This window comes from Pleurodeles waltl, chromosome 12 (genome assembly GCF_031143425.1).
Source record: "Pleurodeles waltl isolate 20211129_DDA chromosome 12, aPleWal1.hap1.20221129, whole genome shotgun sequence".
NCBI classification, from domain to species: Eukaryota; Metazoa; Chordata; class Amphibia; order Caudata; family Salamandridae; genus Pleurodeles; species Pleurodeles waltl.
In genome coordinates this window covers 630,078,473-630,095,809 of record NC_090451.1, presented here as the reverse complement: position 1 = coordinate 630,095,809, position 17,337 = coordinate 630,078,473, and the positions used below count along the sequence as shown (strand labels likewise).

The window sequence follows — 17,337 nt, the reverse complement described above, 5'->3', positions numbered from 1 at the left end:
GTGGAAATGTCAGTGCTGTTCCAAATCACAGGCAATGATACAGTGAGAAAGAAAGACAGACATATTTGATAATGATCTGTGTTTGAGGCAGTGATAGAAGGAGATAAAAGGATAGAAATACCTGATGATGTCCTGTGTTTGATGCTGTGACAGAGGGAGATAGGATAGACATATCTGATGATGTCCTGTGTTTGAAGCAGTGACACAGGGAGAGAGAAGGGTGGAAATATCTGATGTCCTGTGTTTGAAGCAGTCATAAAGGGAGATAAGATAGAAATATCTGACAATGTCATGAGTTTAAAGCAGTGACATAGAAAGAGAGAAGGATGGAAATATCTGCTGAATCCTAAATTGCATGCAATAATTGTTAGATGGATAGAAAATGCCTTGGAACATTCTTTATTCCATAGTGGAATGTGATGAAAAATTATAGCCGCTCCCCTGGAAGCTCTATATTACATGGCAATGAGAGGCAGAAGGATAAAATACTTAGGGGGGTTTTGTTTCACATGGGGAGACCATGCTAGGAGGATATAAATGTGGAATATTGTGTATGGGGAGGGGTATTTGAATCCATATGGTGGCATATTCTTTATTCGTCATAGAAATATAGGACCCACAATTTGAGAGTTGCAAACAATCCAATTCACAAAATTACAGGACTTGCAACTACAAAAGTGTGTTTTCAAATGTATAAACCCCCTGTTCAAGTTAGAAAAATCTTTCCAAGTTGTAATTGGGATTTTGAGATCAACTGAGAATTGCAAATAGGTGCGGGCATGATAGGTGTGTGACATTCCTATAGGGAGTTACAATGGATGTATCAATGTTTTTTTATTATAATTGCGGTAGCAAACCATTGATCAGATACTGGCACCTGGAAGGTGGGAAGAATATGGTTTTGAAAGAGAAAGTTTTTCCTCTGAGGTAGCTTACCCTTTTGGAACCATATCAGTCAGGGTCGGGGAGATCGGGCAGGGGTAGAGAGGACTGCCTTCCCCCTCTGGAAAGTTTAGAAACAGCATATGCCTCTTTAATAGATATAGTCAGCTTAAAAAATATATTTCCCATTTGTAAAAGCAATTGCTAAGGTGGTGGTATGCAGTCTATTGCAAGCCACTATCTCTCCATTCACAGAAAATCACAGGGATTACAAATTGTGACCTACCTACCTAATGATCATGATGTAATTCATTTTCCATCCCCCTTATGAATGTACAATTTGTGGTGTGACCTGTTGGTACATTTGTTACTTTGCTAACTGCACTCCAAGTTGCGCACCAGTAGGTGTGCAAATCACACACTCTGGTTTATGAATGGGACTTTGCATATTGGGTTCCTAGTTCCCCTAAAGTACTGAAAATGTCTAGAGGTCTTCGTTTTGTTTTCTGATACAACGGAATAGAACGAAATGATTAAATGTTCTGTATCCCATATAAATAAAAGACAGACAGACAGAGAGAGAGAGAGAAATATCTGAGAATGTTCTATATTCCATGCAGTAAAATAAGAGGTAGTGGACTGGAGATGTCTATAGTCCATACGGTGATACAGTAAGAGTGGTATTTAAATATGTCTAGTGTGTTCCATATTTCATGCTATGATACAGTGTGCTAGAAGTATATAAATACCTAAGATGTTTTATATTCCATGCAGAGATATAGTATGAATAAATGGACTTCGCTTACTGAAGATTTTTTATCACCTTTTTCTCCATTATCTTTCCAAGTAGATTCAACTGTTTTGAGCTTTAAAGGTGTGGAAAACTACACAGTGTATTTTCATGATGAGGGCTCCAGTCAGGTGTACATTGGTGGGCGCGAAGTGGTACGAGTCCTCTCATTCACTGATGGATTGATCACAGAGACTCAGGTGAGTGTCATTCCTCTAATTATTTGCTTTCATTGATACATGGTTGCAAAGGGAAATTACATTGCCTGTATGAAGAAGCATGATCTCTCAAGTGCATGACTGCACCGCGATATGACAAAGATATTTGCACCACTTCCACATTCTGCCAATTTCAACACATCTAAACAGGGTTCTCCTTAGACTGAGATCCATGCTTACAATTTCTAAAAGTGGGGTTCTCTATCCTCTGTTGGGCAACAGTAGGATTTGGTTCCATTAAGTTGGCCCGTGTTAGGTGTTCAGTAACTTATCTTTAATTAAGATCGAATTGCTTTTCCTTTCCAGGCCTTTTAGTCCCATATGTATGACTAGTAAAGTAAAACACTACAAGTACCGGGCTCAAAGTGGTGAAAGCCAAAAACCAGGATTCACTAAACATTTCTCATCTGTTTTCGGACTGCATGCAAGCAGCTTATATTCAGTATACATATTGATTGTGTATTTTGCTTGGTTAGCATACCCTTGGTGGAAAATTCTTGTAGATCGCTCAGTATCACCGTTACTATGGAAAGACATCCATATGGAGTGAGGAATAACATTGGTTTGGGTTCTGCAAGGTACTGTACCCCAATAGAGAACACCCTGGTGGATCTATTGACCTATGACACTAATTTAAGTTACAAGAACTGTAATTTTAGCAGCACACATAAAGTAAGGCTATTAGGCTTCTCTCTGAGCTGCACAGGCATTCAAGAGCCTCGCTGCTGCTTCTCGGATAGCTCTACTGCCAATCATAATTTATCGGGTTCTTGTTATCTGTAATGTAAGTGAATGGTGTGTGGCAACAAGAAAATGTGGAGTGGCATTTTGAACTATTCTGTATACGATAAATGTGGTTGATAAATGATGATTTAGAAACAATGCACTTAGCAACAAGTAGCCAATGTGTGCTTGTCAAGGCTGGCAAGAAAAGGTCATATTATTTCAGATTTCTGGTTAAGGCATTCTAAACTAACGGTGAAACCACCAAGGAATAGTTTGATAAGCAGTGGTACACTTTATCATAGACAGACATAGATTTGATAAATGTGTTTGGTGCCTAGGTGTGGGCCTGCCATCAATAGGAATATACTAGTGAGGCTACATATGGAGAATAGATGGTCAATAAGAATACTTAAGAACTTCACTCTTTAAACATAAGAACTACATTGTCTGTTTGATGTCTAAGTAGGTCTTCTAGACTGGTAAGGAGGGTTCTATTTTAAGTTCATTCAGCTTTATGAAACTGCTAGCCTGCCGTCATCGCGTCACTGCTAAGCAAACAGCAGAAGCAACTGACGTGGGGCTTAGGTGATTCAGTACTAGTGATGGTACATGCGTATGAATTCACAATGGTGACAGCACCTGTGGTGGGACATCCTTAATGGATTTCGCCTTATTACAGCTCATATGTGGTAAAATATCCCTATGGATTTTAGTAAAACATTTTAATGTATTGTGCTCGGCCACCATATTTGTGCATTGCACAAACCCTGTAGTCACACAGCCTCATGAATTCCGAATTGTCGTGATATTTGTGGTAGAACATGCCTACAGATTTCTGGAATCTATGTAGTGAAACATCCATATCGATTCTGCACAACAAATATAAGCAGTGAAGTACATGAACAGGGTTTCTTCTGGGTGTTTAGACCTTAATGGATTCCGTGCTAACTTTATTAAGCTCATTTAGACTAATTACACTTTTTCTGCCTACAATCAAGCTTTTCTTCAAGCCTCCTTCTGGCTTATCAAATATTTGAAAAAATCATGCTGCTTATTTCAGAAGACCATCAAAAGTCTGTGGCGACTGCTATAATTCATTTGCAGCTCAACAATATTAACCCATGATACTTTGCCCTATCCAATAATTAATAAAAAGACCTCAATTTGTTTAGAATTCTGTGACGCGTCGCATCGCATTCAGGGTCCTCTGTCAGGGAACTTGTATCATCTATTCTCGTTCAGCTACATTGACTGCCATAGAGCATAGTCCTTGTCAAAGCCACAGTAATTCTTCATTGAATTATCCATGGCTCTGCTCCTTCCATTCTGAATTCCAAACTCCATATCCATATGCCTAACCTGCCTTGCATTCTACTGGCCAATATTTGCTCAACGGCCTCAAGGTTCGAACTATTTATTTGGGTACCAAGCCTCTTCTGTGGCAGAAGCTTAAGAATGGGCTAAACCTGCTATCTAATTATGCATGCTGTCTTCTCTTCCTTTAGTCGGCACAGATTAAAAATGTGACTTTTTAAAATTGCATTAAACTCTTAAATAAGTTGTTTGTTCATATTTGTTTGGCAGACACATTTTCTCTTCTACCCTGTTGTGTTATCTTCTACAGTTCCAAGTAACGCTGGTGTTTGTGTACTTTACAATATCCAATACCTTAACACATATGTACTTTACAATATCCAATACCTTAACACATCATAACACACAGGTTAAAGAAAAAACTACTTTCATTATTTCATCAGACTCAGGAAAACAAGGCTTTCAGCACGCAGGGCCTGATTATGAGTTGTGAGAGTAATGTGTACAGGGTGGCCATAATTAGCGATTCTAGCTGACATCGCCATGCATATATCCCCTTATTATGAGTAAAATTCCACAGGATACGGAATAACTGAGTGGACCAGGACTTACTGACTCAAATTCCGCAGGGAATTCTCAAAACCATAGCCACTGGAGCTGTCCACTGATGTACAGTGCAGATAATTCTGTACTTCTCCCTGGACGGAAGCAGGCAGGCTATAACTGAAAAGAGAATGGTCTTGATGATGTTTGCGAAGCTGAGACATCACCTACATTATCCAAACTTTGTGTGTCTAATCTGAACTTGAAGATTCGTATATCTCCAGGATTATGTGTGGTAAGGGTTGATTATGTAAATTTTTTATTGATGCCTCTTTTCTTCTTTGTGTAATATTCTAAGGCTGCTCTCAGGTTTGGCTTGCTTATTCAAAGTTTTTTTAAATACAAATTACAACAAAATACAACTGCTGTTTGTCGTATCCAGATCTGCTGCCATCTATGATTGTAAAACTGAGGACTTTGTGCTTGAAAGCTTATTTCTGTTCCACCATACCGCCTATATCCATTTATGTTTTGTTGACTTGTTTAGTTGACAGACACTGGGCCAGGGTGCTCCTTTACACAGTAATACACACAGATATTTGCCATCCATATTGAATATATCACAAACTGAACTGACTCGAGGTCCATCACTCATGGGACTGGCTGTTGCTCATCTCAATTATGCTTATTTTTTTGGCCTTGGACAAATAAAGTAGCCTGATCATACCAAATACAGTGGCTTCTAGGCCCCACATAGACTACGGTAACACGCCCTTGGCCTACTTGAGTTCTCATTCCATCTTTCATCATGAGATCCTGGTACTCCTTCTACGACGCAATTGTTTGGTAAGGAATACATAAGACCGCAAATACAGCTTCCGAGGTGAGAGGGTGAGGGGAGCATGGAGCTGCCTCTATGAGATGGTGGTGTAAATTAGACCGCTTTTGTTCTTTTTTTCAGATTCGGTTCAGTGCAGATGAAAAAACGAAGAAAGACTGCAAAACCAAATATCCAAATTCAAAGGTAAAGTGAGCTCCTACAGGGCATTGGCACAACATGTTGGATGGCTACTCCAGTCACCTTGCATGCTTTCACACCATCCTACTCTGGTTTTATCCACTAAGGTCATTTATTTGCTCCGACATAGTTTGTTTTCTCACACACACCTTTATTCGGCTGTCAGCCATGAAAGGGTAAAACATCAGAATGATCATCATCATAAAATAATAAATAGTTATATAAATACTATAAAAAGTAGAAAAATAATTACATGAGTAGTAAATAGTACTTCTAAAAAACCTTAGATTACAATCAGTTATCATAAGTCCTTACACTAAAAAGCCAAATGTTTCTATAGTTTGTGTCCTGCCCAAAGCATTATCAATGTCCCATGGGCTTACAATAGAAGGCTAGATAACCATTTTATAACAATTGACGACTATAAAAAGAAAAGAAAAAAAGAAAAACTCCATGAGTGCAAAAAATGGTCATTTGAAATCTCACTTTGTGTAAATTAGTTGATGATACATCCTAAGCATAATGTCTATCCGGAGTCCATTAACTTGCAAGAAAGAGATCCCATTTGCCATTTCAGGCATCATAAATTTATCTGTAGGGGTTTATCGGGGTTAGAACACCTAAAGTCTCAGGCCCGCCTTGTCTCTGATAAATGAAATTGCTAAAAGAAACCGGCTTATACCAAAAACAACAAATGGAAGGTACTAGATCTCAAGAATCTAGCCGCTTCATTATAGTTTCTGATTCCTACGTTCCTGCAGATAGGTTGAATCGATTTTCTCCTTGGTTTGTCGTAGGCTTTACAGGTTAGGAAAACATGATCCGCAGTTTCAGAGGTCCCATATTACACAACCCATATGTCGCCTCGTGTCTTCTCTCACTCTGGGGGCCCCATTTAATAGTAAATGCCCTGACCTGGAGAATCCCATATCGAAACTTCATAAATAGTACTTTTGCTCGCCTGGGTTGGATTGTGTCTATCCATTCCTCAGCTCTCGGTATTGGTTTAATGTCCAAGAAACTTGAGGTCAGTCTACCTAGGTCCTTGCTGTGAAGGGGGCTGGTTAGAGAGAAGTCCCAATATATTTGCTTTAGTCGAATCTTGGATTGTGTTGTAAGTGTATGCGGTTCTTCCCAATAGGATTTCAGCCCTAGATTTTAGAACCAGTGCCTTATGTGGTGGAGCCACGGAAGGGAGTCAGTCTTATCCAGATCCATGATCTCAATTAGTACTTGCCTATATTGGATCAGTTCAGGAGTTGTCCAAAGTCTACACCAATAAAGCAATGGCCTCAGGGCTGCCAATTTGCCTATTTGTTTCATGTTAATGTCATAAGTTAGAGGAATCAATGGAGTAGATGGAGGCAATCCCAATACCCCCCTCATGAAATTGTTTTCCTGGATTGCCAGCGGGGTTAAGTTTGTGATTCCCCAGAGCTCAGCACCATATAAGGCAGCAGCCTGCGCTTTATACCTATAGATCTCAAACACTGGTGAAACTATCCGGGATCTTGAGCTTTTGTGATTTTTGCTAATCGCCATGGAACTGTGGGCTAAGGAGATTGCAGCTTTGTTGACATGCGGCGTCCATGACAACTTGGCGTCCAACAATATCCCTAGATAGTTAAAGTTTTTTACTCGTTCCAATTCCCGCCCTCTAATCAGAATATTTCTCTTGAGTGCTTTATGGGGGTTAACGGTCAGATATTTTGTCTTATTTGTGTTTATTTCTAGCCCCTTCGAGCTACAGTATTCACTGAACTTCCCTAGTAGGGTTTGTAGACCCATGGGAGTTTGGGATATTAAGATGGTATCGTCTGCAAAAAGGAGGGCAGGAACTGGATCTCCATTCAGTCTTGGCGAGTCATGATTACTCTGTTTTAGGTACTCTACCAGATCATTAATATATAATGAAAAGAGAGTTGGGGCAAGCACACAGCCCTGCCTCACCCCCCTCTTAATGGGTATTGAGTCTGTCAGCTCTCCCTTTGGACCCCACCGAACCTTTGCATATGTATTTTCGTGCGACCTCTCTATCTGGCGCAGGAGACTCCCGGCATGCCCTGTTTCCCTAACGCAGCCCATAATGAGTCTCTTGGCACCAGATCAAAGGCCGCGCGCAAATCCACGAACGCAATGTAGAGATGGCCCTTCATTAATTTAGTGTATTTCCACATTATTGCTAGTAGCCTAAAGGCCTGATCGATTGTACTTGTCTGCTGTCTAAATCCTGCTTGATATATAGTCAATATACTGTTTTCTTCTATCCAGCAGCTAGTTCTATTCAGCAACTGCCTAGCATATATTTATTGCATAACATTAATGAGGCTGATTGGCCTATAATTCCCAGGATCTTCCCTAGATCCTTTTTTATAGACTGGGATTATTTCTGCCCCTTTCCATGTCTCAGGTACTGGACCTCCCCTTGCTATAGCATTGCTTAGTAGATTTATATAGGGCGCCCATGTTTCTATACTATGTTTGAACAGATCCCCAGGGATCTTATCCAAACCGGGGGCTTTGCCTGTTTTGATCGCTTTAATGGCAGTCACCGTTTCCTCCAAACTGAATTGTATATCAGATAAAATGCCCCTAGTAGCTAGATCTTTGTGCTGGGAGGGATAAGAGTCAAGATTGGGGGGATCAGAATAAAGGTATGTAAAATGGTTAACCCACGCTTTGGAGTCTATATGGTGTTCTGTGTTGAATATCCCCTCTTTACTGCCGTGAGTAACTATTTTCCAAAAAGTCATTGCGTCATTACGTTTGGCTGCTTCCAGCAAATCATGCCATTTTTGGTCCTCCCAATTTTTTGGGGCTGTAGCCAGTATTTTCTTATAGCCAGCCCTTGCCTGTTGTACGGCTAGTGGATTTTTTTGTTTTAGGGCCTCTACCAATATTGTTTTCCCCTCCCTACATTCGGTGGTATACCATGGACTGGATGGGGTGGTTTGCACCTTCCCCTTTATATGCTTTTGCTGTATCTGTTTGGTGAGGTAGGGTCTTAGTGCAGTGCTCATTGATTGATGGATGGCCATAATGGGGATATCAATACAATTTTTGTGAGCGTGAGATTCCAAAAGATCAGCGTATATATTATAGATATTTGTCATGACGCCCAAATTGCCTAATATTGCCGGCCATTTTACAACCCTTCTATTATTGCTAAGAGTGGGTTGTAACTCCACCTTATCATGTTCTATATATTCCAAATCCAGGAGGTAGCCCCTAAGTTCGATTATTAGCAGAAAATGGTCGCTTTCCCTCCTTTTGTCTATTTTAAAAGTCACTATTCTTTCCCATGTAATTGTGCTATGCATAATATAGTCTATTTTCGAGGTTGTATTGCCTCTCTGAAAAGTATCCATATTAAGGCCGCCTTGGCCCACTCTACCATTACACGCCCTCAGTCCGTGCTTTAGTGTGAGGCCCATAAGTTGCAAAGCGGCCACAGCACTGGGGACAGTTTCTTCTATTGTTAGATGGGGGATTGCTCTTGCTAGATCTTCGTCTTCTGCTATATATAATTATAGGTTCGTAGTTACAATTAAAATCGGCCCCTATCATAATTGTCTCTCCTACTGGAATCTTTTTGAGCAAGCCATCTAATAATTCTACTTCGGGTGACTCCAGATTTGCCCTTCTAGGCCTTATATACACATTGAACAAGTGGGATATCACCTTATTTGTATTTCCCAATACCAACCACAGAATATCTTCAGACTCTGTGACTTGTGTACATATCTCAGTATTTAGGGAAATTTTCGCCCATGCAACCAACCCCCCAGACGGCCTCCCTCTGGCTGCTGAAGTTGCACTAATAAAAAAGGTTTTATATCCCAATTTGTGCGGTGGATCCTTAAGCCAGGTCTCTTGGAAGAGACAAACATGATATTGATCGATGTAGTCCTGCCATTCAGGATCTATGAGCTTACTTTTTAGGCCCGCTACATTCCAGGAAATCATAGTGACTATTCCCCTTCCATTTGAGGTCGTGACGTTAGAAGTGGGGCTCAGGGATGTGGTCAATTCATTCCTGCGGGGCAAATACTCCCCTATACTCCCTTCCCCTCTAGCGTGGTGTTTATTCCCTTTATGGGGCTCAGCTACTATTGAGTCCCCAATTGGTCCCACATATACCTGATCTAATTGGGTTAGTCAATCCACTGTTTCAAGATCAGAATCTCCATTTCTCATTTGCGTTCCCCCAATATTATGCTTGACCCTCTGGACTATAGGTTTGATAATGAATGGATCCGGGCTAAATCTCATAGCATTAGTTTTGGGGGCAGTGGTTCTCTGTTCCATGTCAATCAGACCTTCAGTTAATCTTCCATCCTTGAATGTCAGTACAACAACGTCCTACTTCCCCGTATCTCCTGGCATTCTTTCTGCCCTCATAATATCTGAGCGGATTATGGATAGGCAGTGTCGTTTATATCTGATCCAGTGTATAAGCTTATTCTTTAGGGAATCCTCATCTTCTATGCTATTCTGGGCCAATTTCGGAACATTTAACAGATAAACAACATTAGTCCTAGTGGGACTCTTTTTCCCCTCAAAGTAACGGCTCTGTGTGATGGGAGGGATAAGAACATTATGTGCTAGGGTATAGGGTTTCAAGGTAGGTTCCACCTTTTCTTTTTGTAGCCCTGTTTCCAGGCGGGGTTCTCTTCGAAAGTTCCCTGGTTCTTGGCATAGAACTCCAGCCTTGCTTATAGGATAATTAGGCAATCCAATATTTCCCTCGTTTACCCCTCTCATGCATCCCTGTGGTCGATGTAAAATCTTAGCTATAGCTGGGATAGGGTTTGGGTGGGCATTCAAACTTTGAGGACGTATAGATCTACCTTGTGCGTGTAGTGGTGCTAATGGGTTCTCATTTTCACTCTGAGTTCCCCTGTCCCCCCCCTTTTCCACAGTAGCTGATAAGGTTCTTACTTCATGTTTTAACTCCCTAACTTCCTGGATTAAGCCAAAAAGTAGATCATAAAGATCTACTAAACTTCTTGTTTTGTGTTTTAGATAATTCTCTAGTTCTTGATTGGTTAGTGATATCTTCTCTATAGCTGACTGTACTATGGGGATGGTTTTATCTAGCTTATCCACAAATTCCCTCTCCTGTGCATTCTGTACTTTATTAGTAACGGGTTCTGCCAGGACTGCGTACTTGTTAGAGCACACAACATCACTCTTCTGCATACAGCCCTTCTTCCTGGTACTATCTACGGTAATTGGATGTATGGCTCGAGTTATGTCATCTTTGGGGCTACCTGTCCTAATATCGGGCGGTACCTTTCCCTCTTGCTGGCTATCACTCTCAGTCAGTTTATCTTTCTCTATTTCAACTTTCTTTGTATAATAGGAGGTAATCTTTTTATCTGGACCTTCCCGAGGGGTAGCCCTATTGCTTAATAATGACTCTACCTCCTCAATGAGATCATCAGTTTCAGCTATAGTACAATTCTCGCCTGCATTCCTGAGTTTTTTTGTGATTTTCTTCTTCCCCGTGGGGCTTCTGATGCCTTACGTTTTCCCATGCCTTTAGTCACCTGTTTAATACTTCGGCTCTACTAGGTCCAATTCCAGGACTCTGGATTCTTACCCTGATGGTATTGCTTAAAGTGACCTAAAGTGCCAGGCACGGGCTACTTGGTCCCTAAGCAGACTAGGAGGTAAAATCCTCTAGAATACAGGTAGGTACTTTTGTTATTTTTGATTGGAGGACCCGCCTCAAAAATGTCTGGTCCTACCTGTCAGCCTCTGCTGAGGGGTGGGGGCATCCCACTCGCTGACTATAAGCTTGTTTAATGAAGCCCTCCAAATTATATCCAATTAGCAGTTGCAATAGGAGAATTTAGAGGAAGGTCTAGTGAAGGTAGGGCTGAATAATGAATATTGGCTTCTCAGGTTAAGCGTAAAAAATAGTACATTTAAGCTTTACTCTCTTAAATACAAACTAGTCTCTTACTGGAAATGAGAGAGATGGGGCCCAGCCTCCTCCGGTCTCTGGCGGTCAAGGACGGGCGCGCTGCGCTATTGAAGGGGGACTTGGCCCCCCCCCCTCAGTATGGCTGCAGTCCATTTTGAAAATGAGCGCCAACACTTATGAGCTGCCTAATCCAAAAGTCTTTGGAGGGATGTCAGGGGGGCTCCTGTCCCTGAGTTCAGCTCCCGGCACCACCAGCGTGCTTCCCGCGACAGTGGGAGCGCGAGATAAATTTAAAGGGCTCCTGCCCCTGAGTTCAGCTCCCGGCACCACCAAGGTGCTTGAAGTTTGTTTTCGCTTACTGGCACTTTTGTGCAGTGATGGAAACTACGGTACTGATACTTCAAGAGAGAGGAGTGGGGCTGAAAGGTACGGTATTCTACACAGCAGCAGGTCTCGACAAAAAAGTGTGTTCATTGCAGTGTGTTGTGTCATGGTGCATATTGGTGTAAGTCATGCAAACTGATTCATTTTTTCGAAGTCGATGCCAAAAACATAAACTTTGCTCTGGCGTTCACAAAGCATAAATTATATTTCAGGAAAATGGTAACACTGGTTCGGTCATGACCCAATTTTCTGGTGGGTCGTGAAAGTCCAAGCAATAAGTACAGATGCCTTGAAACTCTATTTATCTTGCCACATTTTCTGTGCTGTAAAGGCGGAGTTCAAATGCAAAACTGTGCCTGACACCTGTAGATGAACTGTACACATTCTGCAGTTATAAAAGCAAAAATGAAGCACGTTTTTTGTAATTCTAAAGTATCACGGAAGCAACGATTTTAACCCCTTAACTGCCCAGCCTCGCCCCAACCCACATGCTTAGCCCTTTTTTGGCTGTCTGGGGTAGTTCATGCTTAAGCCCCACAATGTAATGTCCACATAAGCTGTCCTTGCCAAATTTGTGTCCTTTTTTCCCAGCATCCTGGAGAGTGTGAAGGTAGCCAGGGTTTGTGGATTCCCCAGGAGGAAACCAAGAACATAGACAAAAAATAGCTAAATATAGCTACATTTTGATTTTTGGGGGAAAATAAGTAAAAAGTGCTCTGGATAAAAGTGTTTGTCTTTTCCAGAAAAAAATAGCACCACCAAATATTTTGATGTGCTAAAGTCACCATCTTCCCAGCTTTCAGGAACATGCAGAGCTAAATAAAAACATATTTTTTACCACAGTTTTGGCATTTTTTAAAGAGGTAACCCATTTTTCCTATTTTTGTGCTTTCAATCAAATTTGTTTGTGGATGAAACCCATGGGTGTTCCATGAAAGCTTATATTTCGGAAAAATAGACAAAATCACAAATTCAGCCATGGGTCATATGTATATATTCCTTAAGGTTTTCCCAAAGAAACTGTTAAACTACAGAAATACTGGAGTGAGTAGGAACAAACAGCCATTTGTGACAATGTTTTCATCTTTAACTTTCGTGGCAATGGCCAATTGTTAAACTTGCCATCTTTTGGCATGGTTCCCCCTGACTTTTTGCTTTTTAACCTCCTGTTTTGACTGTGTGCTGAAATAATTTTTTGCTGGCTTTAGGACTCTGTGCACCTTTTCACTTCTGACCAGTGCTAAAGTGCATGTGCTCTGTGTCTACAACATGGTAATATTGGCTTCTTCATGATTGGCATATTTGGTGTATTAGTAAGGCCATAGTAAAGTGCACCAGGGCCTGTAAGTCAGATGCTACTAATGGGTGTGCGGCACTGGTTGTGCCACCCACTACGGTAGCCTTACAAACATGTCTCAGGCCTGTCATTACAGAGCCTGTGTGTGCAGTTTATACTGCAATTTCGACCTGGCAAGTGTACCCACTTCCCAGACCAAAACCTTCCTTTTTAGGTCGAGCATAGCAGCACACAAACGTTGCTCTTCTTGACATGTTGTGATCTAATCTGTGGGCTTTAACCACACCCATCACTTTAATTCTTTCCTGGGCCTGCCTTGCAAAAATCCCTTGATGTAGTTAGTAAATGCTTCACGTTTGTCCTGCCTTGTCTTGCTGTTTGGAGACTGACCTGTTACATGGATTATTGTATGACCGGGAAAGTACCTTAGTGTGGAGCGCTATTTTTTCCTTTACCTCGCAGCTTCACTCAAGGAAGTATGCTGTTTCTCTGTTTTCCTTTGCTTCGGGCATCTTGCTGTTTCTTTGCGACATCTGCGGGGGCTTTATATATTTTTCCCCCCAAGTTTTATGTAACGCAAACTCGACACAAAGGTATTGGAGCGCTTTATTTATTTATTATTATTGCGGTTTTATATAGGGTGAACTAGACCCAAAGGTATTACAGCGCTTTACATGAGCACCGATTACATGACACAAGAACACATTAATCTTTGGTAGCAAGGGAAGATTAAGTGAGTTGCCTGGAATTACAGGATGTTGAGCCAGCGTTGAGACTCAAACCATGTTCCCCAGCTCCAAGTTTGGCAGCTTTGTCCCTTACACCACATACTTTCCCCTAGGGTTCTTTTTCTGGTGCATGTTGGACCATTCTGGGAATAACTTGTTTTTTTATATAGAGGTTGGAAATACAGATTCTGCCATTTCATAGTGCTGCAAAGCAGGTGCCATTCTTAACAAAATTGCTATAATTAATTTGCATCAACCTTTAAGAGATGAAGAGGAGAAAAAGCTATGTCAAGGTTGTAATCTGTAACATTCTCGTTCTATCAAGACCTCTGCAGTGGGTGCATTAACCAACTGACTTGAGTAGAACTTAACAGTAAGTGATAGCACGTGCTCTTGATAACCTCCGGAGGGTCACCAACCAAGCAATTCAGGACTGAGGACATTCTACCAGGAAGAAGGACCGCTGTGCTGTCAGGAGGGACTGCCACTTTGCTGTTTGCTCTGCTGTGTTGGCCTGCTACTTGCTACTTCTTCCCTGGGAGTGATAGGACTGGATCTAACTCTCTACATTATTCTAGGCAAGAAGATGGCAAAAGGTGTTGTCTCCAAAATGGTGGAAAAGGAGTCGTGACTCCAGACCCAAGCACTTCACAGCCTCAAGATTGATAGCAAAAAAATCTAGCCTTTGGATGTAAATTGGGCCTCTTCAAATAGAGTTCAGGTAGCACAAATTCAATACAAAGGAATTACAGTGCTTGACATGAGCACCAGTTACATTGCACATTCATTTTTGGTAGCAAGGGGAGATTAAGTGATTTGCCCAGAATCACAGGATGTTGAACCGGTGCTGAAACTCGAACAGTGTTCCCCAGCTCAAAGTCAGCAGCTCTGGCCCTTACGCCACATCCTCTCCCCTTGGGTTCTTTGTCTGGTGCATGCTGGGTCTGTCTGGAAATAACTTGTTTTTTCTTATATAGTGCTTCGTAATGCAGGTTCTGCCATTTCATAACACTGCAAAGCAGGTGCCATTCTTAACAAAATCACTATAATTCATTTGCACCGAGTTGCAGAGATGAAGAGGTGAAAAAGCTATGTCAGGATTTTAATCTGTGACATTCTCATTCTGTCAAGACCTCTGCAGTGGGTGCATTAACCAACTGACTTAAGTGAGCTTAACACTAGGTGATAGCACATGCTCTTGATAACCTCTGGATGGTCACCACCCAAGTATATAGGTTAGTTTTAGGCAAGAAGATGGTGAAAAGTGTTGTCTCCAAAATGGTGGAAAACGACTTGTGACTCCAGGCACTTCATGGCCCCAAGCTTAATAGCAAACAACATCTAGCCTTTGGATGTAAATCGGTCCTCTTCAAACAGAGTTCAATTAGTGTGAACCAGATACAAAGGTATTACAGCACTTTACAAGAGCACTGGTTACACTACACAAGAACACAATCATGTTTGGTAGCAAGGTTTGATTAAGTGATTTGCCCAGAATCACAGGATGTTGAGCCGGTGCCAAGACTTGAACAGTGTTCCCCATCTCTAAAGTCGGCAGCTCTGGCCCTTAAGCTCTAAAGTTGGTAGCACTGGCCCTTACACCACATCTTCTCCCCTAGGGATCTTTGTCTGATGCGTGTTGGGGCAGTCCGGGAATAACTTGTTTTCTCTTAAATAGCACTTGGTAACACAGGTTCTGCCATTTCATAGCGCTGCAAAGCAGGTGCCATTCTTAACAAAATTGCTATAAATCATTTGCAGTTAAGCTGCCTCTTCTGTTATTCTCATTGTATAGAATCAATGTTTCTAAAAGTTAGGCTGGTATTGCCAATGTAGAGGAATCATTATTTTAAAAGTTTAACACACAGAAATATATGGCTGACCCCTTTTCTTTGCTCCTAACTCTTTTGACCCCCCTCATTCTCCGGGTTAAATACCACAGAGGTGCCTCTTTGTGGCTTGGTTGGTGCTATTAAAGTTTAGGCAAACACACTTGAATGGGTTGCGTCTCTAGGGTATCACAGCCAGTCGGCAGGAATGAGGAGAAAACACCCCCAAAATGGTGGCCTTGTTCTGTCCTCTTTCCTACAGTGACAGGCCTGGGAGGGTTGCTGTGGCACGTGACATACATCCACTACACTCCAAACCAAAACAAACAGGTAAAATACATTGTCATTTAAAATACCAATATCTCTAACTCTCACAAATGGGAGACCCATTGCATTTCAAATGCTTATTACATGTAAGTCATCCCTAATTTAGGCCTTTGGTAGCTCCAAGGACAGGGTGCAGTGGATTTAAAAAGTTGGCCATGTACTTTTAACTTTAACATGTCCAGGTAGAGAAAAAAACTCTTAAATTTATTTTTCACTATTGCAAGGACTATCTCTCCCATAGGCTGACATTGGGAACTACCCTGGAACATCTTCTAAGTGTAATTTCCAATTGGGAAATGATAGAAAAATTGAGTTTGGTGTCTCTGGACTCATAATTTAAAAATACAGCTATTGGTAAAGTTGGTTTTTAAATTGCAGGTCAGAAAATGCCATGTTTAGAAAGATGGCATTTTCTTACTTTAACCATTCTATGCCTTAGCCCGTCTCTGAATACACACCTGGCTTAAGGTGACAGCTACATATGTGCATTCTCTCCAGACAGCTACAAAAAGTTAGGGCTGGGTGTGACAGGAGATACATCTGCATAGTAACAGTCCTGTGCAAGGAGAGGGAATTGACGCTTACATCTGAATAGGCTGTCCTGCCCTCACACAAAGGGCTGATTACCCCCTAATGGTAGTCTGGAGTCAGGGCTGGGTTGAAAGGGAATGTTGTGCACTTCAGAGAATGCTTTTAAAGTTACCCTTACAACTAGGGCCATTTTGGGTATAAGTACTTGGCCTCTGACACCATATACTCAGAACACCTCTGCACTGAGGACATTCTACCAGGAAGAAGGACCGCTGTGCTGTCAGGAGGGAATTCCACTTTGAAGTTTGCTCTGCCGTGTTGGCCTGCTGCCTACTACTTCTTGCCTAGGAGTTATAGGACTAGATCTAACTCTCTACATCCTGTAATCTAAAGTTTCTCTAGGGGCCTGACTAAGCTTGCCTCCTGTTTCTGCAGTCTCAGGAATATCAAAGACTTTACCTGCATCTTGCTACCAGCACCTGGGCTCCTCTACTGTGAGTCCTGCTCTGCCAATTCGTGTCAAATACAGTCCTGGGCCCTGGGGGTGAGTGTGGTGCTGCAACCCAAGAACTGACTCAACAACACTGGTGTGTCACTTGGAACTGACGCATTCTGCTGCAGAAACAAAGCTTTGCCGTTGCCTGCACCAAAGCTGCAGACACCTCTCGCCGACTGCGCAACGCAATGACTCTGACATACAACACAGCCCAGGATTGGCCCACACAGAACTGATGCATCAAAACCAGGATTTATCACTTCTGAACATAGACACATCAACGACATTGCCCAAACAGGAAAAGATGCATTGCCTGCAAGCA

General features: G+C 41.8%; 1 protein-coding gene across 2 annotated transcripts in view; it reads left to right on the top strand.

Annotated features, from left to right (window-relative positions):
• Window positions 1–17,337, top strand: part of LOC138268424 (semaphorin-7A-like) — a 187,968-nt gene that overhangs the window by 32,592 nt on the left and 138,039 nt on the right. The window contains exons 2-3 of one of the 2 annotated variants that reach the window (XM_069218045.1): window positions 1,733–1,872; window positions 5,435–5,497. In XM_069218045.1, coding sequence (XP_069074146.1) covers window positions 1,733–1,872; window positions 5,435–5,497 — 203 coding nt within the window. Of the gene's footprint in view, window positions 1–1,729; window positions 1,873–5,434; window positions 5,498–17,337 lie in introns of both variants that reach the window. The other variant, XM_069218046.1, reaches the window with a different exon arrangement.